The following is a 19,151-nucleotide window of genomic DNA, read 5'->3' on the forward strand; positions in this document are numbered from 1 at the left end:
GTGAATGTAGCTCCGAGACGTTGCTCTGGAATCGTGTCCATGTTGCCAGCGAGGTTTTTACTTCGGGGAGAATTTAAGCGCTCGCCCTCCCGAGAGGACGGGGCGAACTTCTCTCGCGTTCTTCTGAGCGAGCAGCGCCGTCCCTCCCCTGCCCGGGGCTCTCCTTTGTTCGGGGCCGGGCTGCGGGGCGGAGAGGCGGGACCCCGTGAGCGCCGGGGGGGCCGGGCCGGGCCTGGCGGAGCCGCCCCCGCGCCGCGCTGTGCCCGCTCGGCCCCTCGCTCACCGTCGGGGCGGGCGGCATGTGGCGGGGGCTGCCGGTGTTGGCCCTGGCCGGGCTGCTGGTGCTGGGGCGGGCGCCGGCGGGGCGGGGGGCGGCCTGCGAGCCCGTGCGCATCCCGCTGTGCAAGCCGCTACCCTGGAACATGACCAAGATGCCGAACCACCTGCACCACAGCACGCAGGCCAACGCCGTGCTGGCCATGGAGCAGTTCGAGGGGCTGCTGGGCACCAACTGCAGCCCCGACCTGCTCTTCTTCCTCTGCGCCATGTACGCGCCCATCTGCACCATCGACTTCCAGCACGAGCCCATCAAGCCCTGCAAGTCCGTCTGCGAGCGCGCCCGCGCCGGCTGCGAGCCCGTCCTGGTGCGCTACAGCCACGCCTGGCCCGACAGCCTGGCCTGCGACGAGCTGCCGCTCTACGACCGCGGCGTCTGCATCTCCCCCGAGGCCATCGTCACCGCCGAGGGCGCGGGTGAGTGCGCGGGGACCCGCACCGGGACAATGGGCGGCGGGCGGGGAGCCAGCCCAGCCCCGCCGGCCCGGCAGCCCTGCCTCCCTTCCGCGCCGTCCGACTGCTCCCCGAGCCTCTTTGCTTGCCCTCCGCTCTTTTCTCTCTCTCCCCTGCCTTTAGTAACTGCTGGAAAAGTTTTGCTGTTGGACACGGAGGGTGTGTGACAAGTGACAGCCCCGCCGCCGCGCTGGGGATCGCGTACGAGTGTGGGAACGACAGCCCTCGTTCCACATAAGCGGGAAGCGTTGCCATGCCCCGCTCTGGTGCTCCATCGGCAGCGGTTGCTGGCTGAGAAGGCAGAGCCACTCGAGAAGGGCAGCCCCCAGGCTGCCGACTCCTCCAGCCCCTCTGCTCATTCCCAGCCACTCCCTCCCCAAAGTGGGGTGCTCCCCTCCCACGCAAGGCCACCACTCCACAGATTTTGAGGAAAGAGCTGTGCCCAGAGGAGCCCCAAGCAGAAGTTGGGGGGGCTGTGGTCTTCCCAGCCTCTTCCTGTGCCAGTGGTGGCACACGCACACCTGGAGGGGAGAAAACAAGCTCGTCTCTGTGGCTGGCACTGAAGGCACAGGTTACAGCACATTCTTCAGCAGGTTCCTGGGCTCTAAAGTCACAGCCTGGTGAGAAGCACAGCAAAGGTGCAGCCTTCCACTGTGTTTTGTTCCCAGCATCCCTGAAGCAAGCCCAAGGCTGCCTCTGCCACTGGAGGCAGCTCCAGTGCAGTCCGATGGTACCACCGTGGCTTCTGAGGGGCTGTTGGAGCCCCTCGACTTTGTCACTGCATCCCGTTTCACCAGCTGAGCTCTCTGGCCCCGGGATGGATGGTGCCGGGTGTCTGGGGGCTGTCCAGTGGTACTGGGGAGGTAGGAGCATCTCTGCACAGTTGTGCGAGGACTGCAGACTGCCCAGACCACCACTGTGCTGCAAACCTGCTGTGGCTCAGGGACCCTGCTCCTGTCACAGCTGCCCTGGGGCTGGGGGAGTTGGCAGGGCACAGCTCCAAGCACCACAGAAACACTGAATCCAAGGAGCTATTGAATAGGAAATTAAAGCAAGGCAGTGGGTGGTTATCACGAGTGAGCTTTGACCTTTACAAAGTGACTGCAGTTCCTGTCTAACTTCAGGAAAGCATTTGCTGCTGGTGGAACAAGGTTAACATTTCCTTTGCAGCGAAATCACAGTGTTAGTGGCTCTGCCAGACCTCTCCATCAGAGGAGTGCAAGAGCAGTGCTGGGCTGGGGTAGCAGCCAGGAGGGTCAGAGGCTGAGGCAGAGCAGCACCCATGCACCCCGAGGGCTCATTGTACCACCTTCCCCCACGCACACACCGGCTCCTTCCGTGCCTGCAACTATAGTGCCAGGTTGTGAATCCCACCTCTCCATCCTCCCCCAGCAGTGAATGGCCTGGGAATGAAAGGGGGATTTTTCATGCTATGCTCAGCACAGTATTTGACTGTGCTTCTGTCCCATTACCAAATGCTTTATATATTCCACTGCCAGTAATGCCAAACACTGTAATTCCTGTTTTCTTCTCCTAACAAAATATCATGCTTCGGTTTCCTGACTGTGCTCCCCAGCTCAGCCTTCCCAGGTAAGCTGCTCACTCCATTCCTCCATTTATTTACAGGCCAGCCAAACCCTGTTCCTTCTCTGACTCCATTCTCTGGCCCTTTCCACCTCTTGAAGTCTCCACTCAGTGGCCATACACCGATATCTCCGGTCATTACCACTGTTTCTGTCTAACCCATCTAACTGCTCCCCTCTTGCCTTTCCATCCTTTCTCCCCTTGCAGCATCCCCAGCCCATGAACCCAACCATCAATTTTTGCCGTCAGCTTCTGCTTTTTGGGGGCCACAGACCTGCTGGGGTGGTTTGGGGAAATACGGTTTTGAACACCAAGCACCTTTCTCTGTGGCATTGAGGTGCTTTCAAAACTGCCTTAAAAATGGCTCCAAAATGAGCAAGGCTTGGCAGGTCTACAGCGATTTGAAAGCAATCACATTCAAATCTGGAGGGAGGAAGCTTGGCTAAAATTGCCCCCGAGTTACCTATTTCTGAGGACCTCAGCAGTACAATAACCTCTTTGAGGGATTCCAGGGCCAGATCCATGAAAACTCTCTTTCAGTGAATGAGAACCTGATGACATTCTCATTTCTGGGCTGAAAATTTTGAACTGATGCATTATATACCAGCCTGAAAGAATCCTTCTTGAGGGAATAAAACTGCTCCTTTAGAAAGCAGAGTGAAGGATTCCTGTTCTAGGAAGAGGTAAGGTGAACACTTCCAAATTCAATTCTCCAAATAAAGGATTGCAGCCAAGTAGGAGACATGAATAACCAGCTGCCTGATGAGGAGCATGCAGAATACCTGCTCTTAGTTTATCTCCTAAGCATTCTAGCCCCTTCTGCTGTCTGTAAACTACACCTAATAGAGCAGGCAGAAATATAAACCCATTGTTTCATGGACTTCTGTTGTGGAAGCCCACGAAACAGCCATGAAGCCAATTTTTATTCTTCAGAAGTGAAATCTTGGTTTTGCTTTTATTCTTTTGCTGCTTGTAGTGTAATAGGATTCTACTGTCTCCTTTCCCCTCGAGGTCTCTGCGTTGTTGCTGGTGAGCATTGGTACACTTGTCTCTCCTGTGGTCAGGTGTTTGTTGCTGTCAGAGCAGGGAGAGGGTTCACAAGCCCGATTTTCATTCCTTTTCCAATATTAGACTGTGCATCCTTCAGAGTGCATGGGTCAGCTGGATGCAGGGGCTGAGAAAGCTGATGTGTTTTGGGCTTGGTTAGGGGAGTAGCTGTGCACACTCCCTGGGCTTGTGCTGGTCTCCAAAACCTGAGTGGGAGTGCTGATTTGGAGGTCTGAAGTTCCTCAAGTTAGAGACCACCTTCAAAGAAGTATCACATAGGAAGCATATGTTTCGTGATTTTTCATTCTCTTTGGGAAACATCAGGGTTGGTTCACAGCCAGAAGGCAGAAGGGTGCTGTGGGCATGGTGTGGGTGTTCTGGATGCAGGTGTGATGCTGAATATTTTGGCTTTTTGTGGAGGAATCATCATCCAGGACGGAGGATGAAAAAGCCTCAGGACAATATATTAACACCCCCAATGTCAGATTAATGCATGCTAATGTCAGATTAATGCATGCTAATGTCAGATTAATGCATGCTAATGTCTGAAGTCTCCTATGGCATTTATCCCACGTGCCTGTCCTGCACTTTTTGGGAATAAAAGCGGTTCTGGTTGCAGACATCGATACAAGCTGTCTTACATCTGCAGGAGGTCCTGTTCACTCGCTCCATGCATTTCAGTCTCCATGTGCATATGCTGACTCTTCCTCCCATCTGTTAGATTATCTGCTTCCCTCACACAGGGACCTGTCAAAACTTCTTAGGTCTGTGAAGCAGCAGGAATTGCTGATAGACAAATAACTGTCTGGTATCTAAAATTTCAGAGGCAGGACCCAGAGCAATGTGATGGGTGCTGTGCGAATTGAAGGACAGATCTGTCGGTCAGGTCCATCTCATCCTATTTTTTTTGTGTAAGAAAATAGCTGGGAGGCTTGTTGGCCCTGTTGATAAGATGTTGGAGAAAGGGAAGCGGCATCACAAGGTATCAACCACGTGTAGTCAACACCCGGACCGGTTTGAGTGACTGTCATAAGATGTCTGCAGGGAATGCTGAATTTCTTTTTAAAAAGTATCATCTCTTAAACATCAAAGAAAATTACAGTCAAGACCTGAGCCTTTAAATGTCATCAAAACCAGGAGGGATTTGTTGTGAGGAATCATTTGTTATGTGGAGCAGTCTGCTCTGTGACTTGGAGTTTGAGTTCTCTGTATTAAATTTTAACTAGGATTGGTTTTCATATCACTTTGCTTCACTGTGCATGTTTTTGCAATGAACTTAGCAGTCCTCTCTGTACTAAGAGCTGAAGTAGATGACAAGGTCTGAATTCATGCATTTTGGAAGGGTTTCTTAATTAATGCGGCTCCATTAATTAATGTCATCATCAGAAGCAAGTGCTATAAGTAAGATGTTCACTCAAAAGCAGATATTACCAAGTTTGTTCCCCCGTCCGAAACCTCTCACCCAAATCTGTGGTCGGGGCATTGTTATTTTGTACACTTCCTGTCCAAGTTACTTCTGTTTAGCTCTCCTTGTTAGTGTTTTGGTTTGGTTTTTTATATAGCATCCCTCTGAAAACTGATTAATTAAAATGGCTTATTGGAAAGATCAGTTTGCATTCTTTCCCTTGCTCTTAAACAAAATTTAATAGGAAGCTTTTGAATTGGACCTCTGCATAATATTCCCTCCTTGGCAATCCTGCTAATCATTGCTGACAGACACCCTTTTCAGAAAGATTGCTTTACACAGACAGAACTTGGCACAGGGGTTGCCCCTGAAGAGAAGTGGAACAATAGGAAGTCAGTTGATTTGTGGGGTTTTTAAACGGCTTTTTTTTTTTTTTTTTCTTCCTCTGTTTGCGTTACAGCTGAAGGTCTCAGCAGTGTCCATCTCCGGGTGGAGAGAGGGCTCTGCCCAGCAGGCTGCTGGGGTCAGGGGCTGGGATTTCATGGTTGCTCACACCCACCTAAGATCTGGTGAGTGGCTGGTGGCAGGGCTGGCCCAGACCCTCTTCCCACCCCTTCCCTGGTAGGTGAGAGTGGACCAAACATAATGAGTTTGACTGGGGAAGGGATCAGGGAGATGGGAAGCCTTTCCTGAGACATGTCAGACGCTGGCAGAGGTCTCCAGTCCCCTCCACAAGCCCGTGGTGCTCTCCATCAGTAGAAACCCCTTATCCCTAAACAAACAGGAGTGCCTCAGGGAAGATAAGCATCGAGGCAAGGTCAATATTTGCCTGGCCCAAGCCCTCTCAAGCAAGGAAATGAACCGTGAAGTGACGTATCAGTACCTGTTTACCCCCTCTTTGCTCAGGGATGGACACCATCCTCTGACCACAAGTACAGAGCACCACAGCCTTCACACAGGCATGGAAATGGGAGCCTCTTCTATCAACAGCTGCTCTGCACACAACATCAAACTGCTGCTGCTCCACCCATCTGCTTTGTGGGATACCTGCAACAACTGGCTTCAGTTAGGATGAATACCCTGGCAGTGCAGAATTAGGAAATGGGCTGGGGCTGTGGCGTATTGTAATTGGGTTAAAAATAAGTTGCATACCTAGGAGTGGACGGGAACACCTGGTGTAAAGCAGTTCAGTTTCGTGCTTGTTTGCAGGCCTGGGTTTGTATTGGGCATATTGAGTGTTTGCCAGCCCTCCTGGAGTTGGTGTGAGGTGGAAGGACAGTTCCTCAGCCAATACCCGTGAGCATCGTACCCCCTGTGGGCCAGGGAAGGCTGCAAACCCCTCACCGGGCTCTGGTTTATTTTTAGGTGTAATTTCAGTGTGAGTTGGGCTTGGTTGTCTCAAGCACCGTGAAGTCATGACTACTTGCATCAGCCCTTGATTTAGGAAGGGGGAGTGTACTTCAGGGCTCTTTTTCCTTCCATGGATGGAAGATGGTAAGCATTTCATCTGATACTTCCCTTGTCTCCTCTGTGATGAGGAGGCAGAGCCACCTCTCCATGGATGGTGGCTGGGAGGTTTCTCAGACTTCTGTCTGCAGCAGGAGCAGATGGGAGGATTATCAGACCAGAGACCTGCACACTCCCTGGGCTTTCACCACATCAGAAGGAATTGTAGATTTAAAGCTGCAACTTGACTAAATAAACAAGGCAACAGAGGATTTGCCCTGGAGATAAAGGATTTCTCCTTTATGTGATCATCCTTTTGCTGGCTATTTGCAAAAGGACAACCATTCTAATTCCTCTTTCATTGTGTTCTGGAATACAGGAAAGCACTTGATACAGCATAAAATGCATTCTTAACACTTGAGAGTAGCTCAGGTGAATAATCAAAATAAACTATGTAAGTAAGAATCAGCTTGTATAATTTGACTCTTTACAAGGCAACACAGAGAAGCCTCAGGGCTGCTGTGGAAATCCCTGATAAGCAAAGACCAAATTGGCTTCATGAAAATGTTGGGTTTATTCTATAAACTAAGATCCTGTGGTAGTTTGGAACTTTCTTTGGAAGAAAATGGATGTGATTTTTTTTTTTTATTAGCAACAGGATTTTGGATATAGAGGAGCATCTACTCAACCCTTCTGTGATATTTTATGTACCCTTTGCTCTTTACATTGGTTAGAATAATTATTCCTGAAGTCTCAGTTTTTTGAAGTTAATTGCTTTGTGGGGAAATGAGTTGGTTTTCAGTTTTACTCTTGCCTTGACTGTGATTTAGCCATGTACTTCTTTTATGTTAATGAAATTTCACATTGCTATAAATAGTATAAATATTCATTAAGGTGGAGATTTTAAATTTTTTTTAAGAAGGATGGCAAAATTAGGTTATTTCAAGTAATATAATTTTTCCCGTAAACAGGTTTTTAAATAACGTATTTACAGAATTTGTGATTAAATAATGGTCCCAATCCCTTAACATACAATCCACACATCTAAAGCCTTCACCTATACTGAGTATCATCAGCATCCTGGGCTGCCTTACAGCCAAATCCTTCCAGCTCAGGCTGCAAGAGAGGAGCTTTTGTTCCATGGTCACGTGCTCGCTTGTCCTACATTGTAAAAGCAGGGGTGTTGCATCCATGATAGTGTAAGGTTATAAGAAAGGTGATGTTTGTAGGATACCAGCTTCCAGACTTGGAAAAATAACATAAATGATTGGGCATGCAAAATTGAAGGAAGGCCTTTTCTTTGAAAGCTTGTTTGTTTTTCCATTTGATGTGCCATTGCAATAAAGTGTCCTGCCTCTCTCCCAAACCTTGTTCTTGTTGCTTTTATTTTGTCCTTAATTAGTTCAACGTTATATGCATTAACATACTTGTTTTTAATTATTAAGTATATGTATAAACCCATTCAATTGTGTGATTTAATAAACAATAGGTTTGAAATTATGTGTTTTACTAATACGGGACACATTCCCCTTATGAAGAATGTGTCTGGAAGCAGTTCTTTGGGCATAGTGCCTTCTTTTCCCTCTGTTCCTTATCTGTCCTTCAAAATAATCAGTGTGTTTTTAAACTGAGGGGAAGGGGAAGGCCTTGAACATTTATTTTGGCATTTTCTTCAACGATATGATTGTGGTTGGTTGGTTTGATTTCCTCAGTGACCAAAAAAACAAATGAAAAGTAATTTCTCCTTCATCATTTAATTAAAATGCAAACAGTACATGTACTTTTTGTAGATGCTCTAAGTTCATGCCATAAATTTCAATCCTTGTCTAAAACCTGCCAGCGTGTGCACCAGTGGAAATGGAATGTTTAATCTGCTTCATCATTTAACATGATGTGCTGGATTTTCAGGTGACATGTAGGTAAAAAAAAATCGCATCAACTTTTCAAGGCTGGCCTGTAGAACATTACACTATGTTTATTAATGAAGTGCTTAAGTTTTAATAGACTAAATACTAGAGAAAGAGAAAACATTGTAACATGTGTGTAAGGAAATAATGCAATATTGAAAATAGTAATGTTTCTTTACATATTTTATGAATCCATGCCAGATTTCCCTATGGATTCCAATAACGGCAACTGTCGAGGCGCCGGCATCGGTGAGTAAACTTCTAGAAAACTTTATCATAAGCTGGAGTCTTTCAAATACTTTCAATATTTTATTGAGTAAGAGGGGTACTAAGTGATGTTAAGATACTCTTTCTTGACTAAGAACCCTGCAGGTTGTGCCTTTGCATCCCACGGGCAGGTGGCATCTGGGGCTGGGCAGCCTCAAAGTGTCTGTCAAATCAAGAGGGCTGGGCTGATTTTATTACAAGTTTTGTCTTGAGCAGTGAGAATAATCATTAAATTGATTTTCTTTGGGCAAAACCAGTAAGCAAATGTTTTGTTCTGACTTTAGAGTTTGCAAATTAAATTTGGCACTCTTTGTAGATAGTGGCAAAACTCCCGTTAGCCTGAGGAGGTTGAGTGTGAGACCTTCCGAGACTGGTTTTATTCCAGCAGGTCCCCTTTGCTTTTTTATTTCTGTTTGGTTTTTGCTGGAACTCAGGAAGACCCCCTGAGTGTTATCACCACTCATAGGCAATGAGAATTTGCAGAGAAGCAAAGCCAAGGTTTGTAGCTAATGATCATAGAAATGTGGATTTGTTGCTCAAACCAGGCAGTGACTGTAGTTTTCCTTGAATTTATTACAATTTTATCGGAAGTTTTCCTCTTGGGCCTTTGTCAAGAATACGACACTTGGAAACCTCAGGTTGGCAATCGTGTCTTTCTTCTCCAGAGGAGAAGGATGTTGATGAGCTGTAGTGTGGACTGATGTTCAGTTCATTAACATAAACACCTAAGTATGGATGTGGAATAGGAAATTAGATATCTACATAAACCTGGATAACTTCAGCATCAATCTGTGGCCAAAATGTAGAAAGGTATTAATAATGGCCAGTTTATAATACAGTTTTAAACTGTGATCTGTAGGTGATCATTACAGTACATTTCCTTTCATTTTGAAAGCAGCTGTGCAGGTGCAAAGTATTCTTTAAATAACAGTGCATGTCCTTTAGAAACCCAACTACAATGAGAAAAACTGATGAAAGCAAGTCCCTTAACAAGCTTTGCTTTAAATTGCCTTGAGCATGGGACCATGTCTGAAAGACTTGTTGAAGACATTTGTTACTAATGTTAGTATCTTCATAGTTTTAAGCTGTTTTCAGTTGTGTGGCACTAAGTGTGGATTTCATGCTCAATAGTGACTGCACAAAGAGCATAGAGACTTCACTGTGCGTATGAAAGCAAAGCTGTTTGCCCTCAGTGTCACCTCCTATCAGAAATGTGAAACACTTCTGTAGTGCTGCCTGTCCTCAGGGATGCAGGGGACACGGAGTGCCAGTGAGCGACCCTGCAGTGGAAATGTTTCAGTCGTATTGTTGCTATTGTGATGCTTTTCAACTACTTAAAGCAAAACCAGACCCCAAAAAATCCCATCCAGAAATAGAGTGGAGATGCCCAGAAGAAATTGCTGATGAAGAGGAAGGGGAATATTTTTATCACTTCTTTCCGCTGTACAAACACAATTCCTGGTTCAATATGCTACACCTCTTTGAACTGACAAACAGTTTGACCACCTGTGCTTTGTAATAGCTTTATTTATATGTTCACTAAAGTAAATTTGTAATTTTGCCATTGTAAATAGAGACTTTGTTTGTTTGTTTTGCAAGTAACAAACTGATGTGTTTTCAAAAAAATCCCTTTCCCAGCTCTGTGGTTTCTGGAGCTTATTGCATGTGCTGCTGTGCATGGTGGCACCTTTTATCTCTGGCAAAACCTTCCCTCTAAGCCTGCATGGGTTTTTTTGGGAGGTGGAGCTTTTTTACCTCTCTTGGCAGTAAACTGCATTGTTGTTTGCTTCATCAGATGCTTTTCAAGTCCCCTAGAAAATTTTCCAGAGTATATTTTTTTTAATCCTTCATTTATCAGGGAAGCATTTGCCAGGTTTGGTTGCTTGTATTGGTCAGTATTACAAGCAGGTTTGTGATTGTGCATGCACATATGTGTTTAAGATGACACAAATGTTTCTCGGTGGCAATCCATGGGGAAAAACATTTTCCTGTGTAGTCCACTCCTTTTGGCACTTACAGAAAGAAATTTTCAGTGATACAGACTTTGAGCTGTTCTTGGTCATATATTGACTGATTAAAAAGAACATTTAATGGCACCTATCTGAAATCTCAGTCAGAACTGGTGAGAGCCACTGCTGCCTGTCTCTGCTTGGGATAACACTGTTGTGGTCCCAGAGCTCTCCTGGTAGTTCTGGCAGCTTCAGAGGAGGCCATCAGGTAGGATGGGACTTTCCCTCAGTGTCAGGGGATGCAGTACATTTTCATAGCCACCTTTTGTGGGTGTTTCCACTCTCTGGGGAAAGCCCAGTGTTGCCAGAAACGTCCATCAATCAAATACATGTTCTCAAATACTCACGTTTGGCTTCCTTGGAAAGTCGTTGTACCAGGAATTGGGAGAGAGGAGTTGGTTCTGGCTGCACCACTGACTTTATAACTGACCTTGCCAAATTTCCTTTGTGTTTGTTAGTTTCTGTATCTCTAAATAGTAATTAGGAATACTGCAGCGTTTTGTAAAGTGTAAATTTTTGAAGTGTAAAGTGTATTTTTCAGCAAGAACATGGGCAGGTCTATAATTTGTTTCTAGAACAAGACTAATAAAATATATTCTCAAATTAATGCAATAATCCGATACTGAGGGAAATGTGAGGCTGTGTATTCTTTTCTTGTAATTTAATCTATTTTATTCTACTTATAGAGCAAAATATGTAGAGCAGGAGAACATTACAGTGTACAACTTGTTGGCCTTCAGTGCTGAGGTGCCTATGTGAGTGTGGGCCATAGGAGCACATCTTTTATTCTGTGTTTCAAGGCAGCTTAAAAATGAGCCATAATTTGGCCTACAGTATGCATGAGCTCCCAGAGGCAGAAAGGAAGCCAAAAATCACTTCCCTTCTCTGCCTTTGTTATTCTAATACAGTCTCATACAAAAGCTTAAGTCTGTAGGACTCATATATAGATTCCTGAGGATGTGTTGGGAATTTAAGGAAACAATATCCTCTTCTTTTGAAATGTTTTCCTCTCTCCTGTGGTTTTTTTTTTTTTGTATTTTCAGCTACAAAAATTCTTTCAATAGAAAATAAATAATAATTTGAGAAGTGTGTAACCATATGATTCCATCTCGTTTTTTTTTTTAATGTGCAGGAATCTTATGTAGCAAATAAAAGTTCTTTTTCAGACTCACCATGTGGGATTTAACTGAATCACTGGCTTGATATTTAGAGTGAAGGTGTATAGAAATAAGCTGCATTAAGTCTCCTTCCATTTAAATGCCAAATCAAATGTCAAAATAGATGACCACATGTACGCAGTACTGGGACCTGCTGTTTGAAATGCCTCCACTAAACCCCACTTAAACACTAGTGTGAAATAAGTCAATATTTGCCTTAGAACAACCAGCCATGAAATGTCGGGGGTGTTAATGAACGTGTGGGTCTGGAGCCTCAGCGTTAGCACTCCCTGGGCACTCATGAAAACGTTCTTGCCTCCGTTACAGTTCCAGCTGTCTGGCAGCTGCACCGCTGGAAATGCTGCTCTGACAGTGCTCACTTGTGCTGTCTTTCGGAGGCCATCGTCCTTACGGCCACGAGGGCTAAGAATTTCAACATTTCAAGCAAACCTGGTGTCCTGGGTCATAATAAAATGGTGTACAATTTACACAGTTCCTTGTGGTGAATTGGACAGGGCTCTGAGCAACCTGACCTGGCTGAAGATGTCCCTGCTCGTTGCAAGGGGAGCTGGACTAGATGGCCTTTAAAGGTCCCTTCCAACACAAACTGTTCTATGATTCTGTGAATGCCTGCTGGCCACAGTATCCCAGTTTGCTAAACCAACCTGAGATAGAGTCTCCAAGCAAATACTAAATCAGGCCCTGTCATTGTATTTTCTTGCCGTGTCTCTGTTACGACCTGTGTGAAAAAAAGGTGCAGAAAGGAGGGCATTCCCTAAGTCTAGTACAGAAGAGAGAACAGTATTGCAAGGATATGGAATTGCAGCACTGGCAGCACAGGAGAGACCAAGACAGAACCTTGAATTGGCTTAAAGTGGGGGATTTTGTCACTTCAGACTTTAAGTCCTTGAGTCTTTGTTGCTGGGTTGTTGTTTGGGTTTTTTTTTTTTTTAAATTTCAGCATGTTGGGTTTTCTTGTAGAAACCTTTAAGGTCTCATGGATACTTCTACTTCTCCCAACAGAACAGACCAGACCCTGTGGCTTTTAGCATTTCACTGTAACAAGCAAATCGATTCAGTGAAATTTTTGTTAGGTGTGAGCTTGAGGTTTGGGGAGGATTGTCGCTGAACACACACCCTTTTCTTTCTAAACCAAGCTTTCTGTTCCCATAGACCGCTGCAAGTGCAAGCCTGTCAAAGCCACCCAGAAGACCTACCTACGCAACAACTATAACTACGGTGAGAGCAGCTGCATGGCCAGCACCCAGCTTTTGTAGGGGAAAAATTTCATTAAAAACCCAAGTTCCAGATTGCTGATGGACAATCCAGTGCTACTTATTACAGGAGGAAGATGTGGCCCGCAACATTTCCAAATTAGAGGGATGGAGGGGATTACCTTAATATGTTGGTGCAGGAGAGTCTCTGCTATCTCAGTGTCAGCGCAGATATTTGGGGTTCAGGCACTTTTTGAGTGTGAAAATGACGTGACCAAAATGACATTGTGGGCTGCTGTGTCTGAACTGCCTCTGGGATTTCCAGCTCCGATGTACTCAGCTTTTGCACATGTCCATGTTATGTCTTCCCTTGTCCAGACTGTCCCAGTCTTCAGGCATATCACAGGTCCAGGCTGCCACTTTTCTTCATACAGATTGTTTCAAGTGAATTAGGCTGGTGGAGCCAGTGAATATTATCACAGGAATTGAACAGTTGGGCCCTTCCTTTTTCTCATTAATCACATGAAGAGCCTTAGGGCCAGTAAACTTAAAGGCTTTATTTAAATGGTATCAATTGCATAATATTTATTAAGGTACTGCATTTATAAAACTATTGTCAGACAAGCTTCTTTTAAAAACAGTTGCTGTTAAAAGGTAAAAAATAACAGTATTTAAACATCATTGTTATTTTTTAGGTGACTAGTCAGTTGTGTGTTGTTTTAGTGGATTTGTTTGGAATAAAATTGCGGAGTGACTATTTAGAGGTACCTGCACATGGTATAGTCTCCAGCACGTGGCTGCCCATCTTCTCAAGCTTTTGAAATTGAAGAGGTTTCAAAATGCATTTGAAATGACTCCAAACTAAAGCAAGGTTTTGTTTTGAAATCTTAAAGGAGTGGATCATTTGGGGTAAATTGTGCCTATTAAATGTACAAGTTAGTGTTTGTTGGCAACTGTATTTAATGTGCCTGCAATACCTACCTGCTGGTTGATGGTTGTTATGGGCAATACATGTGAAGAGAGGAGATGTGTAAATCTCTGGTTTTCTTTGTTCTACATCATCTTTCTCACATAGGTTAAAAGATGTTTGGAATGCGGGGAATCTGCTATTTGTAGAGGAAAGTAATGTTTGTACCCTGTGAATGATGTGTCATTCTCCAGAGCACAACCTCTGGGTTGGCTTTGCCTTTGCATGTGGTATCAGTTCACTGGTCACCATGAGAGAAACGAAAAGCTTTGCCTTTGAGAAGCAACCTTCCGTCCTGTACAACTTAAAAAGAAGGGGTGAAGGAGGAAACAATTAGTCAGGTCATCAGGTCAAGATCAGGAGCATTTGGAGTTCATAAAGAGCAGAGCAGATTGGTGCTGGGTCACTGGAGAGAGAATAAAAAAGGTAAGGGCCTGTAATCCAGCCAAAGTAGTGATATGAGAAGTTCTAATGCACGTTCACTTTTTGTGAAAGGTTCAGAATGACAGGGTAAGTTTGGTCATCTGTACTACAGTTAGACAAGGAGGGATCGGTTACAGCTCAAGGGAGAAGGAAAGTGTACAAAGAATGGATTAAATATATTTATTGTGGCTAGGGAGAAGAAGAAGGGATGCTAAAGTCAAAGCCCAGCTTAAACAGGACATAAAGCCAGCTGGTACATAATTCTTGCTCCTGACGGTGCCATTAAGAGATAACTCTGGGATACCTGGAGCCCTCTGGTGGAGAGTGAAGTAATGAAGGGAAGAGATGGGGGCAGGGACACTGCTGGAGTTCAGCCAAGCTTCTGATAATGGGCCATGCTAAAGACTAATACCAGGGGGCACCAGGAACGGCTTGGGGGTGACCTGCAGTATTTGCTGCTCCTAACAACGCGCTTTGTCACTTTTTCCCAGTCATTCGGGCTAAAGTGAAGGAGGTGAAGACTAAATGTCACGACGTCACTGTGGTAGCGGAAGTAAAGGAGGTCCTGAAATCTTCCCTGGTGAACATCCCAAAGGACACTGTAAACCTCCACACGAACTCTGGGTGCCTGTGCCCACCGCTCAGTGCCAACGAAGAGTACATCATTATGGGCTACGAGGACGAGGAGCGCTCCAGGTAACTCTGCTGCACTGGCCTTGGAGCGCGTCTGTTGTCATTTGTTCCCCTGTTGTGAGGCTGAACTTCAGAGCCTCAAGGAAAGAAAAACTTGGAGTGACTGTGTGAATGAACATCTCCTTCACGGTGTTCGGGGGGGCGAGGCTCTCTGTGGGCGCGGGGATCTTAGACCTGCTTGTGCTGGGTTGTACAGCCCACTGGTGGAGTAACTGGTTGTCTCTGTTGTGTAGGTTACTCCTGGTGGAAGGCTCCATAGCTGAGAAGTGGAAGGATCGTCTTGGTAAAAAAGTGAAGGTAAGAAAACACCTCCCCAAAAGTCAAATGTTGCAGGTGCCGTGAGACATCTACCTAGTCTTTTCAAAATTAACGAAGAAAATACATGTGCTGCCTCCAGTTAATTAATACCATGTATCAAAAACTTAACTTGCTGTGTTTTTTGCTATATTACATAGAAATGCATGATGAATAAACAGAAGGGATACACTGAATTACCCCAAAGCCCCCTAGTTTAGCAGCAATCAAAACCTCTGTCTCAAAAAAGCAAACAGAAGGAGTGTTTTAACTCCATAGGCAAGCTGTGTGTTCCACAGCACATGCCTACTTAATTGGGGTGATAGTAGTTAAAAAAAAAAAAACAGACTAGGGCAGGATTATACTTTCCAGATTTGATGTTCTTTAAATACAGTTCCCTTACCAAATTGTGTGGATTAGCAATTATTTTAAGTTCACCTTCCTGGCTCAGCTGAAGGAGGTGGATGACAGGGAAGTCATGTCATAGTGAATTAGATGCAATGAGCTCAAATGCAAGTGAAGTATATTCAAATCCTACAGTGGTTTGGGTTGGGAGGGGCCCTAAAGATTATCTCATTTCACTGCCCTGTCATGGATGGGGACACCTTCCACTAGCCCAGGTTGTGCAGAGCTCCATCCAACCTGGCCTTGAACACTTCCAGAGGTGGGATAGGCACAGTGTCTCTGGGCAGCCTGTGCCAGGGTCTCACCACCCTCACAGGGAAGGATTCCTAATACTGTCAAGTGTGAAGCCATTCCCTCTTTTCCTGTCACTGCAAGCTCTTGTCAAAACTCCCTTTCCAGCTCTCTTGTAGCCCCTTTAGGTACTGGAAGGTGCTGTGAGGTCTCCATGGAACCTTCTCCAGGCTAACAGTGCTAATTCTATATGAAAATACATTCTGTTGTTTCCTAATTTACACATTTTCTGATGCCTTCCAAGTTCTGGATGAGTTGCTGTTTTATGTTTAATGAGCTGCAAAGTATCAGTGGTTGTGACGTCCTTAGGAGTGTCACTGTACAGAGAATTTTCTTATTTTGCCACAATTTCTCAGCCATTGATTTGCCATAATGGTTGTGTCTGCACAAACCAGTCTTGTCTTCCACCCAGCACTTTCTTCAGCAGTGTAGTGGTCACTGGCAGGAAAATACTGTTGTGACTATAAATGCAAGATTTTCTGTGCAATTTGTCACATTCGTGGAGATTACAGGAGGGAAGAGATATGAGGATCTTATTCCAGGTTGTTGTTTGATTTGGCAGAACCCTGTGAAATCCAGTGCCACAGAGAAAATGCCGTGTTACCACTGTGGCCTGACTTCTCCTCAGTTCCAGTTCTTGAGTGGGAGCATCATTTGTTGGGCTTTTTTTGGGGGGAACTCACTTATTTTCTCACTTTTTCCTTGTTGTTTGCAACCTGCTGGCTCTGCCCTCATGCCCAGCTTGGGGTTTCTAAGGACCCTGCCACATCACCACCCATTTTTCATTATCATCTCCTTTCCCAAGAACATCACCACTTGCATCAACTATATTTATTATGCCTTTTTTTTTTTTTTTTTTTTTTTTACTGGGGTTGCTATTACCTACACAAAGGTAAAAAGAAAGAAATAATAATTAACAAAAATCACTAGATTGCTTTTTCATCCTGCTTCTCCCAAAGACTGCACCAGTAGCTTTGTTTAAATTTTATTATTTCGAAGGTAGGTCCCCTTTGTGCTGAAGCCATTGTGCCTTGTATCAGAGGCTCCAAGAAAGCCGGGAAGTGGTTTCTCTGTTTAAAGTGACTTTCCCCCCTAACCTCTCATTCCACCCCTGAGCCCCACGCAGGGCGCTGTGATGGAAACAGCAGCGGCTCTTCCCCTTCTGCTGCCGTTTGTGAGCACGCGCTTGTTTTACAGACGACTTATTTCCTCTGTGATCTCTCTTGTGATGTCTTTGCCATTTGATCCGCAGCGCTGGGATCAGAAACTCCGCCACCTTGGGAAGGGGAAGGCAGAGCCCGGACACAGTGACTCGGCCCCGAAGCCCGGCAGAGCCAGCAGTGCCCGGCAAACACGCAGTTAGGCGTGGGGTGCTGGACGGTGACGTGAGGGGACTCTCTTCTTCCAAGACTTCACTGTTGGAGCAGCAAAGGAGAAATTGCACTATTGCACGTTATATTCTATTGTTTACTACAAAATAATGTTTTAGCTTATATTAGTTTTTATTCTCCCTCTTGTTTTCTGCCTTTTTTTTTTTTTTTTTTTTTGGATATGTGAAAGCTCTGGAAATATTTTTTTTTTTTCTGTTACTAAGGACTGTAGAAAACTGCCCTTATGAGATGGAGAAAGACAAGGACATGTTACATTTAGCTTTTTATCTCCTAAATCCTTCTTAAGGAGAAAATTCTGATGCAAGGAATGAGATCTGGCAAAGACCATCGCTCAAGTCATGACTCACACTGGCTTCCCCCATTCACCCTTTCCTGGTCACTGTTTGCTGAAAGTTACTGTGTTGGGGGTTGGTTGTTATCTGGTTTTAAGGGCATAATTTTTTATTCTGAAACATAATTCTGAAATATATAAACAAACTGTGTTAAGAGAACTGTTTTAATCAGTACAGCTTTGTTAAGTTTTCTTATAAATAAACCACTGTGTAAGCCAAAGTCTAACTTAAAATATTTCCTGCAACAAACACGGTGTGCATGGACACAGGGGACCTGGGTTTTCCCGTGCTCTGGACCTTGCAGGAAAGGTTGTCTAGTTCTGTGACCATAATTTATAATATGCTTCTTCTCTTATAATGGCAGTTTTTTCCCCCTTTTGTTTTCTCAGCTGTAGGAGTAGACAGAGTTACCAGACCTGGTTCTCAGTACAGGTCTGCACTTTATCAGTTTGATTTTGTGGTGTTATTCTTAAATCCATGCCTACATAAACAAATGTTCAATGCTCAGTAACATATGTCCAATAAAAGAATTGTAGTTGCCAACATAGATCTTACCTGATGTCTGAACCAACATCATAATTTTTATATTGCTCTTGAAAATATAAAAAGGAAAAAAAAAAAATTTTTTGGGCTTTAATAGAATTCTTTGCAGATAGTGCCAACTTATCTGAAATTATCTCCTGTTTTCCTACTGTGCCATGCTTAAAAGAAACTAAAATGGGGTAAATCAAAGAATAGTCCTCTTTGCTGTAGTCTGCAGAGGGGAGCTGACTCTATTTAAAGTGCAAATGACTATTGTTTTCTAGCTGTCAGTATTGTCTTTTAGTAGATTAGGGCTCCCTTTCAGTAAGAAAATGGTGTTGAAAATATGATAAGTAAGCACAGAAATATTTGGCAATATTTATAATAATGCTGTTTTAAGATTTCACTTAACGATCAGAGGTCGCAGGACAAGTTTTCCATTGCACTGGATATCAAGCAAGTTGCAATGTAGAACAGTTTACTGCAACACTCAGACTTTTATTTTTCATTAAAAATAAAGAAGTAATTTAGGGAAAAGATTCGCTCTATAAGCTGAAAGCAGGATATTAATCCTCTAGCCAGTTCAGTATTTGCTCAGAATCACACAGATCACAGAGTCATTTAGGTTGGAAAAGACCTGCAAGATCATCAAGTCCAACCTTCGACTGATCTCCGTCTTGTCAACTACACTGGAGCACTAAGTGCCATCTCCAGCTTTTCTTCAACACCTCCAGGGATGGTGATTCCAACAAGCATTTCTACTGAGCTGGCAAGTAACTGAACAGCTTGTTAAATTGTGAATAGCTTGTTTAATAATGTTAAAAACTCATTATTTACCCCAAAGCACCCACTGAAGTCACATAGATCAGTGCTGGAACTGCAGGGTCTGCAGCCACCGCTGACCCCATCGTGTTCTGTTACAGAGAGAATGATGGAACCATAAAACTCTTTAAGATGTAGCAAATCCTCAGACAGTTGGGAGTTTATCCTTTTCCAACCACCACTTCT

At 44.6% G+C, this 19,151-nt stretch overlaps 1 protein-coding gene across 1 annotated transcript; it reads left to right on the forward strand.

Moving 5' to 3' along the window:
- Positions 1-270: 270 nt before the first annotated feature.
- On the forward strand, positions 271-18,164 carry FRZB (frizzled related protein). Its single transcript, XM_050339303.1, has 6 exons — positions 271-753; positions 8,380-8,427; positions 12,785-12,850; positions 14,707-14,911; positions 15,142-15,205; positions 17,151-18,164. The coding sequence occupies exons 1-6, from the start codon at positions 300-302 to the stop codon at positions 17,259-17,261; spliced, it is 948 nt and encodes a 315-aa protein (XP_050195260.1). The 5' UTR covers positions 271-299; the 3' UTR covers positions 17,262-18,164.
- The last annotated feature ends 987 nt before the right edge of the window (positions 18,165-19,151 follow it).

Source organism: Myiozetetes cayanensis, unplaced genomic scaffold, assembly GCF_022539395.1.
Source record: "Myiozetetes cayanensis isolate MyiCay16 unplaced genomic scaffold, myiCay2020 scf9, whole genome shotgun sequence".
NCBI classification, from domain to species: Eukaryota; Metazoa; Chordata; class Aves; order Passeriformes; family Tyrannidae; genus Myiozetetes; species Myiozetetes cayanensis.

What these genes read in the sequence shown, in the direction of transcription:
- FRZB (XM_050339303.1), top strand. Translation starts at nt 300, where the DNA reads ATGTGGCGGGGGCTGCCGGTGTTGGCCCTGGCCGGGCTGCTGGTGCTG. An exon ending in ACGCAACAACTATAACTACG is followed by an intron (nt 12,851 to 14,706) that starts GTGAGAGCAGCT and finishes ACTTTTTCCCAG; the next exon opens with TCATTCGGGCTAAAGTGAAG. An exon ending in GTCTTGGTAAAAAAGTGAAG is followed by an intron (nt 15,206 to 17,150) that starts GTAAGAAAACAC and finishes TTTGATCCGCAG; the next exon opens with CGCTGGGATCAGAAACTCCG.